Below are 15,958 nucleotides of genomic sequence, written 5' to 3'. Positions count from 1 at the left end.
AAGAGCAAAACCATTTGGTGTTGCAAGAAAAAGGCTATTGACTAGTAGAAGAATTGTGTCTATTTGTGGCAAACAAAATAGTTGGCTTGGTTTATAAAACATTTCACAAGTTTGGACATGCTCGCCATATTGAGGCTTACATGCCAACAGCAAGGTTTCACTTTTACAATTAATAATCCTTGATCCTTAATCACTTTCTGACCACATCAGTATTGTTGATTGAATATTTTATTGGTAGGTAGATGCCCCATATTCTGACCCAGAAAGAACAATGTTTAAAATCGCAGGAAAACCACTGTGCTAGATACACCACCATACTGGTGTTACTGTGCTGAGAATGATCCACCATCCAAATACCACCTAGTCAGCGGTGGTCCTTTCCATTAATAAAGGGTGTACAGACTGGCCGATAAACTGCAGCAACAGGTGGGTTAGCTAGTAACTGAAACTCTACAAAGGTGCACCTATATGATGGATATGATTTATGAAACGACTGCATAAATAGGCAAATCAATCTAAAGGCTGCTGTTTGTAAGGAGGACGGGCTGCACGACACTGACATAAAATGCGATAAAGCTGTTGAATATCACGATGACGATATGAGAACCGATGTAAAGCTGGATGTAACGCAAATGCTGGCATTTTTTTTGGGGCGGTGTAAAAAGAAATCTAACCACAAAAAAAAAAATCAAAATTACAAACGTACCATTACTATTCTGTAACATAAAAGGAAACGAAATACTACTTACTGAACTACTGAAGGGCTATGAAACAGTGAGCCTCACCTCAACGGCTTTTTCTATAAAAGGCTACAAAACCAAATATTTATTATTTGCTTTTTTAATACAGACAAACAAGAACCAGTACTATTCTTGTTTCTTTGTTGAGTTAAATAGTGTGGTGTCAGACACTCCGGGTTGTATTTACTTTTAAAATAACGTTCTTGCTTTTGGTTGAGTAGTTAGGCACCGTGTTTAGTTGGTCCAGGGACTCTTATTTTGAAGGACTCTGGGAGGCGTAAGGTAGCAGGCTTCAGCAGCTCAGTTGGCCAGCAGAAAACAGCGTTAGCCTGTGTGCTCCGCGTTTTCTCCTTTGCTGCGCGCTGGTTTCAGTCGAGTTTCTATCAAAGCTGAGTTTTGGGTCGATATTTTAAGGTCTCCGAGCCTTGAATGGCGAAGTTACTCGCCTCTCGAGTGGGAGAGCAGGTTCAGTCCCAGCGCAGAGAAGCAGGCTTGTAACGGTTTGTGCCGGTAACGTAATGACGTCAGGGCCGACGTCTCTTTGGCGCTGCGTGCATGAGGTAATCCCGTTTGATCTGTTCGGTCATCGCCGCTCTAACTAAACTCATATCGCGATAACGATAAAAAATACGATTTATCGTGCAGCCCTTTTTAGGACTGTGGTGTTCAACACTATATTGACAGACTTTGACAATATTGCAGTGGTGCACGCTGTAGATCAGGGATCTCCTATATTATCTGCAGGTTCTGGCATTCCAGTCAAACAGAAGCACCTTATTCCACTTATTTAATCAGTCAGCCTCAGTTTCCAACAGCTGACTACATATGAGGTGGGCTTCTGCTTGGCTGCAGCCAAACCAGCCCTTTGTGACCCCTGCTATAGATAATGAAAGCTACAGAACAACAGACATGAGAGATACCATTCTCTTTATTTACTTTACCAAAGGCATTGTTATAATACGGACATTTCAAAACCACTGAACTCTGGAACTCTAAACTGCTATATCTGGCCAGAAGTGCCGCTGACTTGCTGGCATAGCCACAATAGGAAGGAATCTGGAGTCTAACAGCAACAACGCAAGTCTTTCTCCACGTCCCAAATGGACCAGGGAAGAGATTCAGAGCCAAGCCATCAACACAGACACCGTCATTAAAACAAACATTTTTCATCTCTTAAAAATGAGGTAAAGGACACTGGCAGGGAACAGCATCCACACAAAAAAAACAAGACCTAATAAAGGAAAGGGATGTGTGTAAGTATGCATTCAAGTCCATGATTTAAAATAACTTAGAGGTGAGGCCTCCCTGCTGGGGAAAGCTAATGACCACCAACTCTAACTACTATTTCTGGTCCTGTTTGATTGATGTGCTACTTTTGGTAGACAGTGAAAAGTTGCTAACTTTATTAAAAGCACAAAAAGAAGGGGGAAGGAAAACATACATCTTACATTGCAATTCACATTTGTAATGCAAAAAACCTTTATACCGCTCATTAAGAATACAAATAGTAAAATGAGTCTTAGAAAATAATTTACAGTCTTCAGCTTTGCAGCCAAGATTGTGTGTGTATATGTGTGTGTGTGTGTGTGTGTGTGGGGTAACATAGGGTGTAGGACAACTTAAGTTCATGCATCCATCCATTTGGACTCGGTTGCGGTCTCAAGTTGTTTTCAACTCTTCTTTTGGCCTTCAAAAAAAACAAACAAAAAAAAAGAAACAAAAAAGGGACTATTAGTACTGACTCCACACAATTCTTTTCTTGTGCCAAAACAATCCTCAATAACTACCAAATACATCATTACATGACCAGATAGCCTTTCCACCACATGTACACTTACATTTGTTAGCTACTTTGATTTCCAAATCAAATATTTATACTGGGATAACTTGGAGAGGGTGGCACATATTCTAGTATACATTGTAGTCTTACCCCTTTGTGTCCATTTTCTCCTCTGGAGTTTTCTCCTCCTCCTTCACGTCTACAAGATAGGAAAACATGCATCACATACTGCACTTCAGGCAGGTAAACAACATGCTTTTCAGAACCAAGTGGTAAACATGACAAATTATCTTAAACACTGAAGAGCCTCAGACTGACGATTAATATTACAGAAATATAATTTAAATTAGAAAAGACTGCACTTATAGATCATACAAACAAAACAGCAACTAATTCGTTACATACATACTTTGAACACCACGTGGAAAGACTAACAGATGTACATTTTGCATTGAAAACAGGGGAACACGTAAATGAGGCTAAGCGACTCCGGTACATGAGACGCTTTTTGGTATAAAGCAAAAAGAAGAGGGCTGCCAACACAGCAGTTTGGCAATATTTTGTTCATTTTCATTTGGTTCCCACTGGAGGTTGTTATGTGTCATCTGTACAGTATATAGTCATCATTATAAATTAATAAATAGTAACATTAAAAGTTAGTGCAGTTGGTCTATTCCATTTGTCTCCAACACTCGCGTGACACTGACTGCATACAGATCATAACGATTCAGCAAATCATGGTAGTTTTTCTACATTTACATTACCTGAGCTGATTTCAGAAACAAATTAACAGCACTATACTGTGTACAAAACACTATTAACTCATCTGGTCAGCCAACATCCATCATAATTTGACTTGATGGGCATGAATAGGCAATTTCTGTCTTAGGGTACAATGCCTTGTTAAAAAGCAGTGTTACTAAGCAAACTCAAGTGCATACATGATTCTTGGCTTAGAAGACCAACTTTGGTTCAGAGGTAACTACTGCAACTATAGCAACATTATATAACGGGTTAACTCACTATGAAAGGATACCTTCTCTGGGACGTGTTCCACAGCTCAAGTGAGCAAAAGGAGAGGTTGAATAAATAACTAAAAGGTTTGTCTCTAATCAAATTTGAGAAAACAGGCAAGTTTTGGTAAGAGGAAAAAAGGGAAACACCTGCTTCCTTTGAAGCATTTAGTAGCTTTTAAAGACAATATCTCCATGTTTGCTGACACATACCAATTTGGTGCACAGTCTTGTTTTGGGGCCCTGTTTTGTAAAATCATCACCTCTAAACATCATGCTAAAATAGTCTGTAGTTGGTTATTTTCCATGTCAGTCAAATGGGCCCCTTCCTATCAAAGTAGGCAGTTCTTAGCCAAATTAAGGGAAGCCTGGCTTATGAGACTAGAGGTAACCTGGTTAACAAGTGTAGCGAGTCTAGCTGATGAAGGTGAAGTGCAGTCAGCTGTACCTGTCTGCTCACCTTTCTTCTCTTCCCCATCCTTGTCTTCTTCAGTCTTCACCCGTTTAGACTTCTTGTAGTTTGCTGCGTTTCTGCGGCCGCCTTGACCTTCATCCTCAGAATCTGAGAACTCTTCGTCGCAGGCTATCCGCTTATCATGAGCACGGACTGGTGAAGGAACACATTTGTTTTCAAATTAGAGAACTGGTCAACAGCCAATGTAAAGACACCCAGTAACAGGTATATAATCTCAGTCTCATGAAGTACATCACCCAGCCGAGTTCTGGGGGCAAGGTCCCAATTTTGGCAACAAAATTACTTAGTCACCCGACCCCTCCAAACGTCTTCCAACTGTGTTCAGTTCTTTATAGTGTGAACTGCACAGCATTGCTTAAGAAAGTTCCAGAGTGAGCTGACTGCATTTGTTCCATTGCAGCAGCTTTGTTTGCAAACACTTTTCTCAGGGGGAGCACCTGAGGGAGCAAACACTTTTCTCAGGCGCACCTTCCCACAGGGTACAAATTAATTTAACAAGCTTGGCTGGGTTTGTGTTCATTTTGTAGCAAGAGGTAAAGGGTGATGACCCGACGATGACCTTTGTTTACCTTTGTGTGTTTAATTATGGAGAAAAGTTAGAATTCACCAAAGTGCATGTCAGTTACAGTCTTCAAGAGTAGTGTAAAGACCAGTTAAAAATCCTTCACAAGACCCAATGTACAAGATAAAACGTAAGGGAAAAAGAAAAAGGACTTAAAAGAAAAGAAAGTAAGTAGCACTCACTAGGAATGCGTTTGTCTGGGTCATCTTCCTCATCACCACTGTCCTCCTGCACAGCATCCTCTGGGATCACCTGCATCTGCACTCCAGGAGCATGAGGCAACATGCGCAGGTTCTCGAACAGACGCTGCCTAGATACAGACAAAGAGAAAGATAGGTGACTCGATCAGATTTAAGATTAAGTCTCTGCTCCTCTTCCACAAGTTAACCAGGATCAAGTACAAACGTCTAAACCAAAGTGAAACCAGCTAAAGCTACATCGCGCTTTGCAACGGTACATAATCACAATTCAATTCAATACAATACAATACACTTACTTGATTTTCTCTAGGTAGTCATTTGTGTTCTGGTTGGTCATGTTGGATGGGCTGATGTGGAGCTTGAAGTCGGGTCCAAAATACTCGAAGTAGTCATTGTATGGAAGCTCTGAAGTAAATGAGAGGAAAGTCACCAAACTGAATCATAAATACAACAGCTGTACCAACCACTGATGACACCAATTAGTCAATGGGAAGGATTTAATTTATGGAAAAACACACAACAGATGCAAAACTTTACTGCAGACAACTGTCTCACTCATACTGTCCTAGAAGCACAACATGTTCATTGTGGCCCCCATCTCTGTCTCCTTTCATGTGATATTTTCACCCTCTGGATTTCAAATGAATGAGCTCTGTCAATTAGGGACAAGGAGAGAATTCATCTAGCCAAATCACATATCCCACAAAAACAGCAGTCTAATAAAGAGTAAAGAGGGTCTTCTATTCAACCCGCTGGTGAACGTACTTTCTTGTCCACTTATCCACTGAAATTGATCGCTTGAAAGTATGTCGTTAAACATGATAAGGTCATTCTGATTGCCTGTATCATGAAATTTCCTTCACAAAGTTTAGAGGCTTGCAACTGAGTTTGAGGACAGTTTACATTATGCAACTCAAGTGCAGTCTAATTTCATATTGGTTTCAAGCAACCCAAGTTGCAACAAATAAAGCCAGCCTAAAGTGTGATGCATGAACAGCATCTCCTAAGCACAATTTCTGCTTATGCTTTGTCTCCAAACAAAACGTAGGACATCCAAGGTTTGCATGATTCAAGAAATTACTAAATGGACAGAAATACAACTTTGCTCCAACACTGCAGTGAAATCCCATGCCAAGGAAGAGGGCTAACCAGGTTAGAACCTTCATGTGCATGTAATTTATAAGATAAATAATTTTGCAAGAGAGCTTTGTTTAGATGAAAACTTCAAACCTTTTCTTTTAAAAAAAAAATTTACAATTACAACTCACAGATTAATAGGCATTATAGTTATAAACTTCAAAGCACATTTAACACGCATAATAATGGAACAATTATTTCAGGAATTTTTTTTTCCATTAATGACTCACTGCACTAAATTCGTCCAAATCGCCTTACCATTGGGAATAGTGCTGTCCAGGGCTACGGCTGTCTCGTAGGTCCAGCAGCGAGCCACGTTCCTAATGGTGTAGCCGCCTCCTCCCAGCATCAACAAAGGAAGGTTAAAGCTCTTCATGTATTCGACACACTTAGCATGGCCTGCAAAGCACAGCAGTTCAGTGTTAACAGACAAAACCACAGCAGAAACAACTGTACGTGTATTAGTAATGTTAAGGACAGAATCAGTGCTGTGAATGACCTTTGATGGTGAGGTTAAAACAGCCCAATCTGTCCCCAGACAAAGAATCAGCACCACACTGAAGAACTACAGCACTGGGTTGGTACATCTCCATCACTTTGGCCATGATCTAAAACAGACACATACAAACAGATGTAAACTGTATCTGATACTTTATAATAACCAAATATATTTATGATAATCATAACATCTTACAGGTTTGAATATAGCTTCATAAGATTCATCATCAATCCCATCCCTGAGCGGGTAGTTCACAGCGTAGTATTTGCCCTTCCCTGCACCAATATCCTGCAAGAAATTATATATCAGCCTCAATCATGTCAACACATCATTTTAGAGAAGCTTTAAGTTAACGAGCCAAATGTCCTTCTGTGGCATAAAAGCAAGAGCACAAAATCTACTGGGAAGAAAGAATAATAACAGGAACTCACTCTGAGGTCACCTGTGCCAGGGAAGTACTCGCCATACTTGTGGAAAGACACTGTCATGACGCGGTCTGTGGTGTAGAAGGCCTCCTCAACTCCATCACCATGGTGGATGTCAATATCAATGTACAGCACTCTTTGATGGTATCTGTCAAATTGTATCAAACAAAAGCCTTGTATTAATAATCACCTTTAGCTGCAGTGATCAAAGTCTCTACACCTGTTATAAGGGGAAAAAAAATACTAGTACAAAATTATTACGAACAATCAATGTTAAAGGTGTCATTTACTATAGATTTAAAATTGAGAACTGTCCCAATTCTCAATGTAGACAATGTTTGGTGCCTGATTTTTTAGTGAGGCTAATATAACAAGTCTGTTACCCAAAAGATTTTGGATGGCAGACTTTCGTTACTTTTAAACTACACTGACCTTGTAGTTTCAATATGAAACGAGACGCAAACTTGTGACACCAAACATGTCTTGGCTGACTGTCTACATTTGGCCCAAGAGTAAAACTGCATAAATATGATTTTTCAGAGAACCGTTCCAGAACAAAAATCTTCAGAGGACTCACTTGAGCAGCTCCAAGATGGCCAAGACAATGTCATTGACATAGCAGAAACCAGAAGCCTCCGACTTCTTGGCATGGTGAAGGCCACCCGCCCAGTTAATAGCGATGTCTGTCTGCTGCTTGTTTAATTTTACAGCTCCAGCTGAATGAAACAAAGAAAAACTATAAAACAAATGCAGTCATCGATCATCTGCAATGTGCTTGTCATCTACTAGAACCCATACAGTTCATCAGTTTCTTAAATAAATAAATTAAAAATCCCTCCCCAGTAAAAATGCACTTACCAACAGAGCCGCCTGTTGAAAGCTGACAGAACTCAAATAAGCCATCAAACACCGGGCAGTCTTCACCGACATTAACTGAGAAAGAAATTTATATGGTCACATTAATGTGAAACAGCTGAACTGCAATATTTTTAAGGCACACTGCAGTTTTCTGAGACCGTTTCAGTGCATCTCTGTCCCAGACAGCAAATGCATGCTGGTCAGACATTTTTGCTATCCAGTGATCACTTCAACAGCAACACTGAATTCATCATTAACTAAACTGTTATGAAATGTCTGTTATGCATCTACATCTATGAAATCTCTTAAGTGCCAAATTCATTAGCTACAACATTTACATTTAAGAACATATGAAGAAAAACTAATTTCAGTGCTTAGTGTACATCTTTAGGTTAAATAGTTTAAATCTTCCTCGATTAGCAGCACAGAAAAAAAATAAAATAAAAAAAAAAAAAACATTTTTAGAAAAGCTTCTAAAACATTTACTAAAAGCTGCCTCAGAACAGGACTGCCAGATTTTTAAAACCAACAGCAGAAACAAAGTGATCTATAAGATCATCGCTACAATAGTTTTATAGTACTAGTACAGTGGGTATTCAGTAGAAACCACCATCACTGTTTATTTAAACAACAGAACGAGATGCACTGCATCATCACAAGCATCATGGCTGTGATATTTGCAAGAACACTCAAGGTTGTATTATGTTCCATTTCTTTTATACAAGTTTTACAAAAAAAAAAGGTAATAAATTAAAAACAATAAACAAAAAAAGCAAAAGAAGCCCTGAACATTTAATGAAGTGTGCTTTAACATCAGTTATTCCTTCCACTAAAAAAAAGTAGTATCCTTTTGCATTACTGCTAGTGTGGTAAAAATGGTTTTATAATGTACATTTGCTCAATATTAGAATTTCTCTCATCAATTTCTCATGAAATAAAAACCTAAAATTGATGAAACCTACATTTGCTCACTCTTAAAAACTTTCTGATGTGAAACATTAAGTCCAGCCAAATTTAACAATGGACATTTTTAAATATTTGGTTTTAGTCAGTCATCTGTCTTCTCAGTAGTGAGAAAATGTAGGTTTCCTTTAGGTCCCTAAAGCGTTACTGGGTGTCTATATCACAGGACATTGATGAGACAAAGTCAAATATCCAACACTCGTCCAGTGCAAAACCAACTTTACTGTGTCCTCATGGACAGAGCCGTAAAAACTCGCTGAGCTTTTTCAATACTTCCGTCCTTGCCAGATTAACATGAAACTCTTTTCCAGTCAGCCTGTAAAAGCATTTCACAGCTCATCGTTTGTTGAATTATATTCTGATCAATAACGGCCAACTGCAGTTTCTTTAGTCATTTTGCGTGACAGAAGAAACATACTTTGGTTCGCTGCAAAGCAGTCGTTACTCAGCAACCGGTGTTCAACGTTATGATGCAGTTGTAATAAAACTGTGCTAGAATGTTTCTCGACCAATCAAACTGTATGTAACTGCTGTATAATGCAACCTTTACAACCTGTAAAAACACAACTGATCTACTGCCTCGTTAAGGATGTCTAAAAAGTGAGCTTCTGAAACACTGTTGTGTGAAAAGAATATAAACCACTACTTCTGTTAATCTGTATTTTAAGCAACTAGCAAAACTGCTGGCGACTGACCTCCAAATTTAAAGTTTCAAGAGCCCTAACAGGGTTCTATGTTAATAAAAGCCTCAGTTTCAGTTTCTTGCAGGCCTTTAAACACATCAAAAACAGCTGATAACAAAACTGAACATAACAGTTAAAAAAGAGTGAGGCTTGGGAACCAAGAATCAACACACATTTTAAATCACTGCCCCACAGACTGAAACGTGTTTACATGGATTACTCACATCTCTGCATCTGCTTGCTGTACTCGGACATGTTATCTGGGCGGATGGAACGCAAGAACTTAATATAGTCGTCACTGTGATACTTGGTCATCTCTTCAGCATTGGCTTTGTGCGGCCTCTGTCAACATACACACATATGCAAAATCTGATTACCAGCTCTTACGACTCCACACTTGTGCAAGTGAAAGACTTAACGTTCACATTCCACTTACATAGATCTCCATCTTCCTGTACAGCCCATAGTTCAAGAGAAGGTTGTGAGTCATACGGATTCGGTGGGGCTTCATGGGATGGCCCTGGCCATAGTAGTAGTTCCCAATATCACCTAGAAAAACGTACAAAATGGGTAGGAAACATTTTACTAGGGCAAGGCGATATTTTCAATTACGATTTTGGCTTCCAGAGATTAGAAAAACAAGACCATCGAGATAAAACGATTATTGCGATTCTATTTCACAATGATTCTCTCGTCTTGTCCTTTGTTATAATTCCAGTGCAGCCCTTTACAGTGGTGCGTTTCACTCCTCCCTACTAGCCCGAACTCATTCTCAGCCAGGCTTTTGCATGCTTAGTTTAACACAAGCCATGAGGATGGAAAAAGAAAGCATTTGTTCAACAAAAAAAGTAAAACCAAACACTTTGGTTTCAAGGAGTCCGACAAGGAACAACAAATACTGCGCAAGATTTGATACATGATGGGTTGTGCACCACAAGGGAATATGACCAACTTGTTTAATCTGGAAAACAGTCTATTTAATAAATGCATGATGTTTCCAAAGTCAATAAGAAATCAAAGTAAGTAATCGTTCTCAATATTGACCCAAATAATCGTGGTATTGTTTGCCATAATTGAGCAGCCCTACATTTTACCACCACATCTAGAGTTTAAAGATAATAAATTGATGATGATAAGAGTAACAACTATAATAAATAATAATAATAATAATAATAATAATAATAATAATGACGACAACAATAAGACAAATCAAATACAAAAATGTAGAATTAAGTCTAATGATTCATAAACGTTTCAATGACGAAATCTGAATTGCATTAGAAGTGAACTTCCAGACAAACTAGAACAAACTCACATATGATTCTGTGTAGACTACCGGTTTGATGCTGCTTGCCTGCAGAAATGTGTGCTATGCTAACGTTAGCTTAGCTGCATTTCACGAATGCGAAATCGGCTTTTTTTTCGTATTTTCCCGTTCAACCTTAAATGGTGCAGCAGTTACATTCTGGTACCCGAGGCGCCGGAACGTAACTGCTGCACCATTTAAGGTGGAACGGGAAAATACGAAAAAAGAAGCTGACTTCAGCTTCGCGCTGTATTCATTAACAATGAAGCTGCTACACCAAAAATCCAGCAAGTAAGCTGGATTAATTCCCAACATAAACCAAAATAAGACGAATAGGTTCCCATTACAAACTACAGTCATGATCAGTCCTCCAAGAAGAGTTGGAAAACTAACAAACCAGCTAGGCTAGGCTAAGCTAACCCCTGCTCTTATTTGCGAGCGTGCTAGCTGACCACGAACAAGGAACAAACACTAACAAAGCCTCCGATAAACAGGAGCTTCAGTAGACCCTTTATTTTTGTTATTGTAGACCACAAAAATAAATATAACCTCCAAACATGAAGCCCAGCATATCAGTCCTTATAAAGCTGCGAATATAAACTAACATACTCCGACTAGCTCTCTGCTAACAGGCTAAAGCTAACTACACTGCGCTAGCGAGCTCAAACGGGCTAACCGGCTAAAACTAAGCGATTTATAAAGCGCTTCTGAGGACAGTTTTTGCTTTTCGTGGCTGTAGCGAGTGAAAACTATAAAACAACCTCGCTCCGAGCGCGGTTTCTTACCGTCATAGTAATAGCAAACTTTCTTCTTTGTTCCTTGCGAACTCAGCGCCATTTTCCCTCCGGTCACTGTGCGGCCCGCCGGCTTTCAGCAGCGCAGCATCTCGGAGGCGGGACCTCAGTGCATCTTCGCCAATCACAACCCAGAATTCTTCAATGGGGCGTTACCGTTCAGCTTCTGGGCCAATCAGCTCACTCCATTATTCGCTCGATTTCTTCTTGTAAGTGTTGGTGCTTTAAGTTCAAAACCTGGTGATGCGCGAAGTGTCTTAATACTGATGAAGTGTTTATATTACTTTAATATAATACAATAATATGAATGTATTTCATAAAAACAATATATTGCATTCAATATGACAGATTTTACATGTTAGATTCAGTGTTTTCTGCATATGCAGCATTCCTCAAATTTTCAGTCATGAAGACCGAAGAAGTACTTCTCAAATCTCCACTCATCCTCAGACATCATCGAATGACGTTGTGCTGGTATGAGTGGATAAGACACAGCACTGCTGCTGGAGTTTTTAAATACCTCAGTGACAACGCTGGACTGAGAATAATCCACCAAGAAAAGTCGTGTGGGCAGCTTCCTGTGACCACTGATGAAAGACCAGAGGATGACCAACACAAGCTGTGCAGCACAGATTAGCTATCATCTCTGACTTTACATAAACAAGGTGGACCAACAAGATCTGTGTGTCTAATATAGTGGACAATCAATGGAATTAGTGTTTAAAAACTCCAGCAGCAGCGTTGTGTCTGATCACTTCAGTGCTGAGAATGATCCACCATCCAAATTATGCTCTGTGGTGGTCCTCTGGGGGTCCTGACCATTGAAGAACAGGGTAAATGGAGGCAAACAAAATATACAGAGAAAAAGAAAAAGACTACAGTCTGTGGTTGCAGAACTACAAAGTGCACCTATGTGTCAATGAATGCAGGCAGGAGTACTTAATAAAGTGTCTAGTGAGTTTACATGTGTAATCAAGGTTGGATATTTAGCACATTGTCATGCAAACAAAACATGCAATGAGCTTAACAAAGTCAATAACTTCTGAAGAAGAAGATCTGAAAAATGTGTGTATAGTACCATTTGTGCAGGCCACCTATGGAGTTTCCAAAGAGGCTTTTAACCTTGTTTGCAGCAGCATAAAGTAATGAATTACAATCATGACACTGTCGTTAAATAGTTCTTAGACAGTCATACATACAGTCATGCTCTCCATACAGACACTTTTATTATTTTTAACAGCATAGAATACCCCCACCCCACCCCCTCACCCATTGCTTGTTTCCACCTTCTGACCAACTGATGGGGTCAAATGACAAAATCAGATTTACACTACCTTCCTTTTATCCCAAACATAGTTAACCCCTTACAATCCCAGGCTTAAAACATACTAAGGCTTATTATTCAGTAACTACGTGGACTACAATGCTAACTAGCTGAGTTATTATTAGGTTATAGTGTGTAGTAAAACCTGATGGGGAAAAAGAGCAGCCTTTGTCTCTTTTTCTCCCCTGGATGATCATAATTGCATATAATTAAAGTCATGTAAGGCAAATCCCATAGACTACCAAATTTCTGAAAATTCAATGGTTGAGATATAAAGAAATCATTCAGAGTGGTTGACTGCAGGGGCATGGCCTAGGGGTGGCCAGTGCCAACAAAGCTTGGCCACCCCTCTGCTCACTCCAGGTGGAGTGAGATGGTCAGCCATCATCAATAAAGCAGTCACCAGAGAAACGCTGTATTACCTACCCTGTGTGATCAGGACAGCTACCATCAATAAGCTGTAAGAGTGATTGCACTGCACTTATAATAGTGAGAACAGTTCACTGTGATCACATCTCTGCTGAGCAAACTGGTGAGAACATTGATCGAAACCTGAACACCAGTCTTGTTTAGTTTGTTTAATAAAGCAGCAAACAAAAATGGTTCATACATTAGGAAACATGGTTAACTCCTTAAAATCCCAGACTTATTACATACTGAGACTCATTACTCAGTAACTACATGGAGCACAATTAGAAGTGTGTAGTAAAACTTTGGACCCACTGGTGCATCCTGGCCATTAATATCTACCTCAATATAGTACAGTACAATTTATTACTGGATCACATGATTTAAACCAATATAATACTGTTCAGCAGTGAAAATGATACAAGAAATGAATCCAACCTTTTTTCACAGAAGCCATTCAAAAATAGAGACAAAGTCACTGCTTTTAAAAATGTGGTGTAATCGAACAACATTATTTGATTAATCTACACATAGGTATGACCACATTAATCATTTGCCCAGTGCTCTCATTTCCCTGCACATTTCCATTTCGGCAACCATGGAGCAGAGTGAGGGAAGCTTAAATGAGTAACTTCTACGACTTAAAATATTAATGTTAATGCACTGAAAATGTGCCACATTTAATTTACTTGTTTTAAATGTGTAAATAATTCTCTTTGAACAAATAAAATATAATTGGCTCAGATTTTGTCTTTCAGTTTACTTTCTGCAGTAACTGTGTTGAGTAAATACAGTGCAATTTTAGTTCATTTTAATAATGTAGCACTAATATATGTACAGAATAACGATTATTATTGTATTCATGACTATGTCATGTAATAACTTTCTGTGACGTAGCTTTTATATGCATTAAAGGACACATATCCCACATATCTTATGACTGACATGAGTGAATGAACCCTGTATTGCGCTTCATTTGAAAAGCAGTCTGGGCTGAATCACCTCATCCTGAATAAGTGAGGCTAAACTGCTCTACGCTGAATAGGCATATATGTGTAAATACCTTGGTTTTTGTGATGTCACAGAAACAGTGAATCTAAGCAGCCTGTTTTGTAGCTTAGTTTCCACATGTGGAATGTATTAACTGTGTTAACTGCATTAACTGGAGACAGACTACAAACTCTATCTCACTGCTAATTGTAGTGAGGAAAATGCTGTTTTTCCATGTTATGGACCCTTTAAAACTCTTAAGATGTGAGGTTCCTATCAACACTACAGAGAACCATTGAGGTCAGTTCAATTCAAGTTTCTCTAAAACTGCACATTTTACACAAACTAATTATGAATGATTTTGTTTACACCTTAACTGTTTAATTATGTACTGTGAATAGTTATGAAATCAGTAGAAATCCTTAATCAGATTTTGGATCCATTCACACTCTTAAAAAATGATTCTTCAAGGGTTCTTTAGTAAAAGCAATGATTATATCTAGAACACTGAACACTCAAAGATACATTTGAATGTGTAAATGGTTCTTTATATGGTTAAATGGTTCTTCTCTATGATGGAAAGCCTGCTGAATATGGTTCTCTAAAGCACCAAAACGGGTTCCACTCCTGTTATAGAACCTTTAGGTCATATAACCTTTTATTGGTAGCATATAGAGCCCTTTTTCTGAGAGTGTAATTCTGAATGAGGTATATCATAAACAATGAGGTTTAGAACATTTCCACACATAAATGGTAGCAATACATCAATCTGACACCAGATGGCGACATTAATCCACATTTGTCTTCAGCACTGAGAAGAAAAAATATTTCTGGAAGTAAGGGGGGGGGGCTGTTTGATAGTGATGTGACGTGATAAACAGCTGTTTTTTTAAATAGATATATACTCTTGATACACATATCTGTTGTTGTCAATGTATCGTACAAGATACATGGATTCATTTTTTTTTTTTATGTATAAAAATCCTCACTATTCCAGAAACAGCAACCAGTGAATCCATTTCTGGCAAGAATCTGTTACAAACAACCACCATTGTAAGAAAATGATGATCAGAATAGCAATCATGCCACCTTTTGCAATTCTGTGTTGTGTGAATCATCAATTATCGATTTACAGTAATGATATAACTGTTATGGATGCTGTATTACATGGTAATTGCAACAACAATTTTCTTTTGCTCTCCAAATCATTTGTTTAATGATCTGCAGCACGAAGAAACTCTACAAACATCCTGAATATTAAGTATATCAGGCTACTTCATGACACTTATTGGCTCTGAAACTAGTCTACAGGCCTTTTGGATCAACAGGGCCTTATTTGTTTTTGGTTATTGCAAAAGTCTCAAAGGCCTGTAAAATGTATAATGAAAAAAATCTTGCTGGATATGTTAAATTCTTGGCCTCCTTTGTTTTTACTGTAGTTGTGTTATTGCTGGTTTATCATTACTTGTGATTCTTATCTGTGTTTGGCATGTAACACTGTCATATACTAGCACTGTGGGCCTGTTACATTATCAACAGGCAAAAATGCCCACAAATAAACATGCTGGAAAGAAGTCACACAGGGGTGCCGCATGTTACTGCCTATACTAACTGTATGAAGTTTTCCTTTTTGCACAGGTTTTAGGATTTATACTGCATTTATAACTCTGCATGTGTGCTGTTTATCTCCCTATACTTCACTGTTTCCTCATGACTGAACACCACATCCATTATGTGCTCAAAATCTCTGCTAAAGTTTGTTATCCCAGCCTATCATGAAGGAGAAGGACACGTCACAGCC

The 15,958-nt window shown here is 38.7% G+C and overlaps 1 protein-coding gene across 2 annotated transcripts; it reads right to left on the bottom strand.

Annotated features, from left to right (window-relative positions):
• Positions 1 to 1,650: 1,650 nt before the first annotated feature.
• Positions 1,651 to 11,534, bottom strand: hdac1 (histone deacetylase 1). 2 transcript variants are annotated; one of them, XM_036566209.1, is made up of 14 exons: positions 11,427 to 11,534; positions 9,772 to 9,884; positions 9,560 to 9,677; positions 7,690 to 7,764; positions 7,409 to 7,547; positions 6,838 to 6,979; positions 6,602 to 6,694; positions 6,407 to 6,515; positions 6,166 to 6,306; positions 5,067 to 5,175; positions 4,753 to 4,880; positions 3,982 to 4,140; positions 2,671 to 2,719; positions 1,651 to 2,427 (listed from the first exon to the last, which is right to left on the bottom strand). In XM_036566209.1, exons 1-14 carry the CDS (start codon positions 11,476 to 11,478, stop codon positions 2,400 to 2,402), a joined length of 1,455 nt encoding a protein of 484 aa, XP_036422102.1. In that variant the 5' UTR covers positions 11,479 to 11,534; the 3' UTR covers positions 1,651 to 2,399. The 2 variants fall into 2 exon arrangements, with proteins under 2 accessions (XP_036422102.1, XP_036422103.1); XM_036566210.1 differs by having other exon boundaries at positions 3,994 to 4,140.
• Positions 11,535 to 15,958: the final 4,424 nt, after the last annotated feature.

Source organism: Colossoma macropomum, unplaced genomic scaffold (genome assembly GCF_904425465.1).
Source record: "Colossoma macropomum unplaced genomic scaffold, Colossoma_macropomum, whole genome shotgun sequence".
Taxonomy (NCBI): Eukaryota; Metazoa; Chordata; class Actinopteri; order Characiformes; family Serrasalmidae; genus Colossoma; species Colossoma macropomum.
This window is presented reverse-complemented; position numbering and strand designations above follow the sequence as displayed.